We start from the raw sequence: 9,904 nt of genomic DNA, 5'->3' as shown, positions 1-9,904 counted from the left end.
AGCCAGCCATCTCTCTCTCTCTCTCTCTCTCTCTCTCCCCCCCTCCCTCCCTCCCCCCTCTCTCTCCCTCCCCCTCCCCCCCTCTCTCTCCCTTCCCCCCTCTCTCTTCCTCTCCCCCAGCAGCACCGGAGCTTGCCTGGAGGGGAGGGGCTTTCCCTGCTCTTTGTTCCGTTTCAGCAAACACAGCAACGAAACAGAGGAGGGTGGGCAGTAAGACCCTGAGGCAGAATGCAGGAAAGCAGCCGCTTCCTCTTTTCAGGTTTCGCTTATCCGTGCAGCGTGCAGCGCCGCGATTTGATTTTTGCATGATTTTTCGGCTCCAGGGACCACACATTCGCTCTATAACACGCACAGACATTTCCCCTTCCTTTTTAGAAGAAAAAATCTGCGTGTTATAGAAGGAAAAATACGGTACATTTAGTCTTAAGGAAATCAGCCATGAGTGCTCACTGGAAGGACAGATCCTGAAGCTGAGGCTCCAGTACTTTGGCCACCTCATGAGAAGAGAAGACTCCCTGGAAAAGACCCTGATGTTGGGAAAGATAGAGGGCACAAGGAGAAGGGGATGACAGAGGATGAGATGATTGGACAGTGTTCTCGAAGCGACCAGCATGAGTTTGACCAAACTGCGGGAGGCAGTGGAAGAAAGGAGTGCCTGGCGTGCTCTGGTCCATGGGGTCACAAAGAGTCGGACACGACTAAACAACAACATTTAAGGGTTGCATATGGAAAAAACAAGAGACTTTTGGGACGTTAAAGATGTGAACTCCTCCCTTGTAGGTTCAGGTTGCATATAGTGTAAATAAACCATGTATCATAAAGGCACCACAGTCGCTGCTGTGCCTCATTTCCAAAAGGAAACATGAACCCTGGGTCTTTCAGCCACATTATCAGGGCACCTTGCAATACTAAACTCCCGACCCTCTCCATAGGGATGACTGGCAGTCACTTGGGGGTGCAAGGCTGTTCAAATAAATCCCTGCTCCTTAACCCGGCTGCACCTGCACTTGTGTGTTCGATAAGGAAATATAGAACGAGCAGGGAACTGGCAAACAACTTGACCTCCGCCCCGAAACTGTGGTGAGGCAGAGAAAGGTTGCCCAGCCGACCTCCCGTGCCAGAAAGCACCGGCACAGCGTGGAGGGAGGGGGAGAGGCGCTACTGCAGGCGACACACGGGGATTTTGCGCGCCAAGAGCCTTCAGAAAGATGGGGCGGCGGGGGCGGCGGCTCATTTCCAGCTTTGCCAGCGTGGCTCCTCGCATTCCCCAGTTATGGAAGACGAGCAGCAGGCAGAGCATTCCTGCCTCACCCCATCCCGGCTAGTCGAAGCTGCAACTAAGCCGAGCGGCCGCCTCTTCCTCGTCCTCCCCTTTTGGGCTGACGCGCTCGGAGCGCGACGGGGAGGAGCCATGTTGGGCTTCGCCCTCTGACTAGGAAGCGGCGCTCGCCGGGTAGCAGGACAGGGAGAGAGGAAGAGGAAGGGAGGAAAGGAGGCTGGCGGGGCCGCGGGGAGCGCCTTCCCCTTATGCACGCGCCAGCTGAGGCAGCGGCGGAGGGCTTGTCTGTGGCAGGGAGGAGATGGAGGCGGCAAAGGCAAAGATGGGCTCTGAGGACGTGCTTCGGCAGACCAGCCGGCTGGCCTCTTCCAGCGCCCTCTTGCAGGTATCCGTCGTGGCAGAGGACGGAGGCGAGGCGGTGCTCGCTCAGCCCTAGCCTCGTCCCTTTCCCTGGCTTCTCTTCGGTGACTCGTTTGCAGAAACGCCCTCTCGACCCAGTCACGGATGCCTCTTCCCGCAGTTTGAATTGCTTGCCTCCTCCCTGCAAGAGGGTTGCGCAACGGACTCACTGGCCACCCCTGTGGCTTGGTTGCATTTGGTTTGCTTGCTTGCTTTTGCACCCTGTCACCTGTTTCCAGCTCCAAACTATTAGATGTGCGTGTGAGAGAGACATCCACATATCTTTATTCCCTCGCAGAAAAGACCCTTCGCCGGCGATGGCACATTACCTTTCTCAGTGGGTAGACTCAGCTGTTGTTGGACCTCAGCTCCCATCATCCCGGACCGCTGGCGCAGCCAGCTAGGGATGATGGGAGTTGTAGTGCAACAACAGCTGGGTCCTCGAGTTTGAGAAACACTCTGGTAGAGCATGAGACTCTTAATCTCATGGTCGTGGGTTTGAGCCCCACATTGGGAAGAGGATTCCTGGCAGGGGGTTGGACTAGAAGTCCCTTGTATGATCCTGCGTAGGATCCACACATTTGCTTTCTATTTGCATTTGTGGTCATGGAAGATATGAGGCATGCATTTTTTTGGAGCCAAACCCAATTGGGTCTCCTCAGATAGTACAGTGGTGCCTCGCTAGACGAAATTAATCCGTTCCGCGATTCTCTTCGTCTAGCGGTTTTTTCGTCTTGCGAAGCAAGCCCATTGACAGCTTAGCGGATTAGTGCTAGAGCTGTCAAGCGGCTTCCAGCGATCAGCTGTTAAGCGGCTTATCAGCGGAACAGCTGATAAGCGGCTTAGCGGCTTAGAAAAAGGGCAAAAAAAGCAAAAAAAACCCGCTGGGGGACGCAAGATTTTTTCGTCTTGTGAAGCAACCCCATAGGGAAATTCGTTTTGCGAAGCGCCTCCAAAACAGAAAAACCCTTTCGTCTAGCGGGTTTTTCGTCTTGCGAGGCGTTCGTCTTGCGGGGCACCACTGTATTGTCTCTGTACGTCATTGTCATACTGATCACACAAGAGTGTTCTTCACCAAATGTGAACAGGACTATTGGCTTCCCAATAGCCTATTGGACTGTTGGTGTCCCTGTACAAGTACACACATGTATAGTATGGACATGTTCTATACATGGGGTTTGTGCAGTCTCCTTCACATGTATTTCGGAGCATCTTTCACAAAAGTGCCTTCTCTAGGAATAAGTAGTATTTGCAAAATGTTCCTGAGCATCAATTCCCCAGCAATGCCCAGTATTTAGTTGTTTAAATAAATTCAGAAAGCTGTGAGTTCATGCGATTCAGTTAATTGCTTCAAATAATTTGTGACTTGTGGCAGAATATGTGCATAGGAGAGAGCTGTTTATCAACAACACAAACTCATGTGATTTTAGGACTGTTCCTTATATTCATGTTTGCGTTCTTTGCTTTCTGTATGTCTCAGCATAAATAGATTGTTTATTTAGTGTTTGGTTCCCTGTGTCTGAGTAAGACCTAGGTTCAAATTCCCACTAGGCCAATAACGCTCACTGGGTGACCTTGGCTTAAGTCACCTCTCAGCCAGACCTACCTTACATGGTTGTTATGATGTTAATAAGGAGAGCCACGCACATCACTTTGAACTCCTTGAATGAAAGTTGGGATATGAGTGCAATAATAAAGTGACTTCCATTTCAGGAATGTGGTTTTAGAAGCCTCAGGTCACAACCATATATATGCACACAGTGGAGACCATTCCCCCCAGGACTAATGGCATCCAGTGGATTTTCACTGGGATTGTTGCTGGACAGGGAAGGAACAAATTTCTCCCTATACTCTTCAGTCCTGAGGAAAATCTGTTCTTTCCTCACCTGCTCTAAATTAAAATCAAACAAACCCTGATGTGCTTTCAAGTGATGTTCTAAGTGTCCTGCCTAGCATGGTACTGAGAGGAACCTGCATATACCGTAATCTTTGTAGTTGTGTAGTCTACATGGCTGTCTTCCCATGCTCAAAATTATTATACAAGAGAAAAGGTGTCTATGTTTTCCTAAGTTTGAGTTATGCTGCTGGTTATACTCTAGGTTGGAGCATGGGAAGACAGGGCCAAGTTCACACAAAATGCTAAATCATGATTTAAAGTTGCGGATCATGTCTTGCTCCCATGTGGCTGGGAGGACGAATTTTGATTTTAGTTTGGTTTTGAAGAATCTTCACTTAGTGTTACCTATGAACCAGAGCTTGGTTTCAAACAAACCATGTTTGTTTAAGAAGCCAACTTCATAACCCTTGGTTTGAGAGTCTTTTAAAGGAAAGCTAAATTGGCAGATGGAGAGTGGAAGTGTGTAAGAGCGAAGTTTTGTCATGCTCCTGATGGCTTGTCTTCTTCCTGCTAAACCATGGTTTGGTCTCTTGTGTGAACTATGGTGAGGAATCCCGTGAATGTCATAGAAGAGAAAACTGAGGGCAGAAACAATCTGCATATATAAAAATGATAGGTAAAGCTACAAATACTGTAAGGGATTGGTCTACAAATTTGCAGATGGGAAGCAAACAATGGCATCGAAGAAGGGAATGGTTTGCCAGCTAGCTGAATAACCAGGATCCAGAAAAGTTGAGCAACTAGTATAAAAGCAACAATAATGAAAATATTTAAAGATTCCATATATATTGCAATTAAGTATTGCACACTACGGATGATAAATTAGAAGTTTATTATAAGTACTAGTCATTTAATACTAAAGAAAATAGAAGTTAGCTTCCTTCTGTTCAGTTGGGCTTGCTTTCACATAACTGCAGTTAGGAGTATAATACTACAATGCTATACAGGCCAAGAAGTAAGCTGTGTTAACTTCAATGGGCCTAGTGTACATCTATCATATTGCAGCCTTAGTGAGTATGGCTGAGGTGAAATTTGTATTCAAGACTTCCAGTTTACATAATTAGTAAGTTGCTCCTTGAATCTGATTTTGCTTACATGAGTTGAAAGCTGGTGTAAATTTATTTCCTGTTTCACTGTATTTTTATTATTATTTTTTCAGATACTGTTCCGCCTAATTACATTTGGGTTAAATGCTTTTACCCTACGATATGTTTCAAAGGAAATCATTGGCATTGTGAATGTAAGGTAATAAATAGTAATCTGTTTCTTTTAAGGTATGAGTGATTCATGATTCCAAACTACGGCAGTTTGTCTCATTATATTCTGTTCTGTTTGATTTCTTTTTAAACCTGGGCAGTGACAAAGTAAATTACTCCACTTAACTTTTTGCTTGGCAGGGATGCTGCAAAGAGACATTTTGAATGGTTTAGTTGAATTAATGTCTGCTGTGTTGTCTAAATGCAAATTTGAATTTGTGATTTGGTTTCTTGGACAAATGAATTTCCATCCTCTAGTATGCAAATCTATAGCACTATTGAGAGTGCTAGTTTATGACTTGGGTGGAGATTCAGTAATTTTTAGTCTTTCTTGAAATATGATGTGTGTTGTGTACCTCTCTGATTTTTATTATATTCTCATGGTGTTCTTCTGGGGCGGGCATTCCAATTCCACCAAATGTTAGTTTTGAAACATATATCTATGTTTATTGAAAATCTCATCTGTCTTCTGGACTGCAAAGTTCTCTGGTTTTTCTTTTCTTTTTGCTAGCAGTGAACTGAAATATTGAAGTTGCTTGCATGCTGTACTGTTCTTATGTTGCTGCTGCTGTTTTATCTTGTTGGTACTGTTATAACAATGCCAATAACAATGTTAACATATAAAAATAATTGATACAAAATATACTGCTGAAACATTTGTCTGTCTGAGGCAGCAGTATAGTTTTGCATTTGGTGATATGTTACTGTAACTGTTGGCATTCCCTGCCCCCAACCACTTATAAGGGGACAAACAAAATTTGGATTGGTTGGTTAACCCAACCTTCTGTGCTGTTTATTATTGGAAGTTTTTGTCACGTTGACAGTTCATCTTGTACTGAAATTACTCATTTTCCTTTTTTAAAACGTTTAGGCTGATGCTGCTTTATTCTACAGTTGTTTTCTTAGCCAGAGAGGCATTCCGAAGAGCTTGTCTGAGTGGAAGTACAAGGAGAAACTGGACCAAAACATTTAATCTTTTGTGGACAATGTATGTTTAAATAAGACATTGGAATCCTCAAATTAATTATTCATATTAGCTCACTCAGTTAACCCTTCCCCAATTTCACCTCTTATGTTTAGGTACATAGTAAAACCAAAAAACTACCATCCTAATTTATTTTCTCTGGCAAGGGTTTTAACCTGTCATCCTGGAGATCTTACTTGCATTTTCAAAGATTCAAAGCAGATGCTCCACTTGCTGTAGGAAGCTTTATTCTACAGCAGGCAGTGAAGTAATATAGGATACATTGGCTCATTTGGCTCCCTACATTTTAAGGGAACAGGTAGGATACCTGGAATGACAGGTGGCCATCCTAGTTTCAGTTTGTAGCACTTCTGATAATCTCAGAAAGGTTAAATCCTTTCGAAGTGCCCGTTTAATTTATATGAGTTTTACGTGTACTTTTGAAAAGGTAAGGCAGCCCCTTGCTTTCAAACCATGAATGAATAAAAGAGTGAGCAGTTTAGTTTTTTGGTTTAGTTAAGGTAGAAAATGGAATAAAGGTAAAGGTAAAGGGACCCCTGACCATTAGGTCCAGTCGTGGCCGACTCTGGGGTTGCGGCGCTCATCTCGCTTTACTGGCCGAGGTAGCCAGCGTACAGCTTCTAGGTCAGGTGGCCAGCATGACTGTGCCGCTTCAGGTGATCCAGAGCAGTGCACGGAAACACCGTTTACCTTCCCGCCGGAGCGGTACCTATTTATCTACTTGCACTTTGACATGCTTCCGAACTGCTAGGTTAGCAGGAGCAGGGACCGAACAACAGGAGCTCACCCCGTTGCGGGGATTCGAACTGCCGACCTTCTGATTGGCAAGTCCTAGGCTCTGTGGTTTAACCCACAGCGCTACCCAGTCCCCAGAAAATGGAATACTTACAGGTAAATAACTCAGTACCTATCTAAACTGCAAATGAAATATTTGAGCTTATCTGCAGTGCTGCGTTTCTGGGGATTTAACTCTTGTTTCATGAGAATCTAATGCATATATTAACTACCATGTCTACATGAAGCACGGCTGGGGATTGATGTAGCTTCTAAGTCAGTGTGCAGAAAGCTGCCCTAGATTGATGTAGGGGTTGGGGTTTTGTCAAATGGAAAAGTGTAGATTTCTTGAGGAATCAAGTATTTTTATCGGAAAGTTTTTAATGTTCTATGATGTTTTTATGTTTGTTGTAAGCCACCCAGAGTGGCTGGGGCAACCCAGCCAGATGGGCAGGGTATAAATAATAAGATGGCTGATAATTTCCCCCTGCATTCTAATAGGTAGTGTAAGTAACCTAGAAGTGGCCTAGTACAGAATGTACAGATGTACAGAAAACAGATGCACATATTTTTGATGTTGATTTTATTTGGACTCCTGGCTTGCAAAACATTGAACTTAACTCATTTATAAAAATTGCAGAGAAAAGGACAACATGTGATTCTGTCTAAAGGACTCATCTTTTCAACTTTCATAGAGTCCCCTTGGGCGTGTGTTGGTCTGTATTCCTGGGCTGGGTCTGGCTAGATATACTTGAAGTTCCTGATGAAAATGCTGTTCTTTACTACAACTTTGGAGTGGTTGCCTTTGGTCTTTCCGCTGTAATTGAACTTCTAGGTGAACCTTTTTGGGTTTTAGCCCAAGTACACTTATTTGTAAGGCTAAAGGTTAGTAAAATGTATGCAGCATTGTTCTTGTTTGGGTTTTTATTAATGTGACATTATATATATATATATATATATATATTTGCTTTCGTAGATTTTCACGGGTACAGGAATGCAGGTTTTGGTGTCCTCGGGTGTCTTCCCGTGTAAAAGTTGGGGTGTCTAGGCGACGTTTCGACGAGGTCTCACTCGTCATCTTCAGGCTGGTGCTTTCGGCTTCTTGTTACTGGAACAGAGCGGGATCTCAATGTTTGAGTTCCTATAAATACTGTAGAGGGGGTGTGGTGTCTAGCCTCCAATGTTCTGGGCAGAGAGGAAGTTCCCAGGCTAGTGTGCCTTTTCTTCTTTTGTTCCTTAATTACTTGAGAGATACCTTGAGTGATTTCTTGAGTGATATCCTGAGTACCACTTAGGTGGGTCATTAGGTGTGGATTAGTTGCTAAAGTCTTTGTGTCTTGACCTCTTGAACTTTGTGAAGAGTTTTCCTGAGAAGATGGCTGTATTGCACTTAGTTGTGCTTTGGCTTGGCTTCGTGTATAGGGGCGAGCTGTGGTTTTGTGGCTTGTGTCAGCCAGATCTGTGTAGGGATTGCAGGGGGGTGCAGCATCCGGAGGTGCCACCATGGACTGGCTACTGGATGGTGTCAGTAATTCATCTGTGGAGAGGGTCTGGGTTTGGGTCTGGTGTGGTTGATTGGTGTTGGCGTTCTGTGTGCCTCTGGATCTGGTGTCAGTTTTTGTGGGGAGGGCTAATTTCCAGATGTCTGGCAAGCGGGATGTGTCGTCACGCTTGTTCATGTTGTGAGGGTGTTTCTCTATCTCGATGGCTTCCATGATTATTCTGACACCAGATCCAGAGGCACACAGAACGCCAACACCAATCAACCACACCAGACCCAAACCCAGACCCTCTCCACAGATGAATTACTGACACCATCCAGTAGCCAGTCCATGGTGGCACCTCCGGATGCTGCACCCCCCTGCAATCCCTACACAGATCTGGCTGACACAAGCCACAAAACCACAGCTCGCCCCTATACACGAAGCCAAGCCAAAGCACAACTAAGTGCAATACAGCCATCTTCTCAGGAAAACTCTTCACAAAGTTCAAGAGGTCAAGACACAAAGACTTTAGCAACTAATCCACACCTAATGACCCACCTAAGTGGTACTCAGGATATCACTCAAGAAATCACTCAAGGTATCTCTCAAGTAATTAAGGAACAAAAGAAGAAAAGGCACACTAGCCTGGGAACTTCCTCTCTGCCCAGAACATTGGAGGCTAGACACCACACCCCCTCTACAGTATTTATAGGAACTCAAACATTGAGATCCCGCTCTGTTCCAGTAACAAGAAGCCGAAAGCACCAGCCTGAAGATGACGAGTGAGACCTCGTCGAAACGTCGCCTAGACACCCCAACTTTTACACGGGAAGACACCCGAGGACACCAAAACCTGCGCATATATATATATATATATATATATATATATATATATATATATATATATTTGCTTTCGTAGATTTTCACGGGTACAGGAATGCAGGTTTTGGTGTCCTCGGGTGTCTTCCCGTGTAAAAGTTGGGGTGTCTAGGCGACGTTTCGACGAGGTCTCACTCGTCATCTTCAGGCTGGTGCTTTCGGCTTCTTGTTACTGGAACAGAGCGGGATCTCAATGTTTGAGTTCCTATAAATACTGTAGATTCGATACGAATAAATGCACGTATCGCAGAACACAAGAATGCCGTCAAAAAAGAAGAAAAAACTTCCTCTCTTTTCCAACACATGAAAGAAACAGGACACGAAATTAATTTTGCAGATTCCAAATTGCTCTTTAACACGGAACATCACCACAAGAGAATAATCATGGAAGCCATCGAGATAGAGAAACACCCTCACAACATGAACAAGCGTGACGACACATCCCGCTTGCCAGACATCTGGAAATTAGCCCTCTCCACAAAAACTGACACCAGATCCAGAGGCACACAGAACGCCAACACCAATCAACCACACCAGACCCAAACCCAGACCCTCTCCACAGATGAATTACTGACACCATCCAGTAGCCAATCCATGGTGGCACCTCCGGATGCTGCACCCCCCTGCAATCCCTACACAGATCTGGCTGACACAAGCCACAAAACCACAGCTCGCCCCTATACACGAAGCCAAGCCAAAGCACAACTAAGTGCAATACAGCCATCTTCTCAGGAAAACTCTTCACAAAGTTCAAGAGGTCAAGACACAAAGACTTTAGCAACTAATCCACACCTAATGACCCACCTAAGTGGTACTCAGGATATCACTCAAGAAATCACTCAAGGTATCTCTCAAGTAATTAAGGAACAAAAGAAGAAAAGGCACACTAGCCTGGGAACTTCCTCTCTGCCCAGAACATTGGAGGCTAGACACCACACCCCCTCTACAGTA

General features: G+C 45.1%; 1 protein-coding gene across 4 annotated transcripts in view; it reads left to right on the top strand.

Annotated features, from left to right (window-relative positions):
* The first annotated feature begins 1,394 nt into the window (after positions 1-1,394).
* RFT1 (RFT1 glycolipid translocator homolog) overlaps positions 1,395-9,904 on the top strand; it is a 29,107-nt gene continuing 20,597 nt past the window's right edge. Inside the window, exons 1-4 of one of the 4 annotated variants that reach the window (XM_083726816.1) lie at positions 1,397-1,664; positions 4,735-4,820; positions 5,703-5,819; positions 7,286-7,475. In XM_083726816.1, the coding sequence (XP_083582942.1) occupies positions 1,581-1,664; positions 4,735-4,820; positions 5,703-5,819; positions 7,286-7,475 (477 nt within the window). In that variant the 5' untranslated portion in view covers positions 1,397-1,580. Of the gene's footprint in view, positions 1,665-4,734; positions 4,821-5,702; positions 5,820-7,285; positions 7,476-9,904 lie in introns of all 4 variants that reach the window. The other 3 variants (XM_083726818.1, XM_083726819.1, XM_083726817.1) reach the window with 3 other exon arrangements.

This window comes from Podarcis gaigeae (genome assembly GCF_964106915.1).
Source record: "Podarcis gaigeae genome assembly, chromosome: 2".
NCBI lineage: Eukaryota > Metazoa > Chordata > Lepidosauria > Squamata > Lacertidae > Podarcis > Podarcis gaigeae.
The sequence above is the reverse complement of the archived record's forward strand: the minus strand, read 5'-3'. Positions and strand labels throughout refer to the sequence as shown.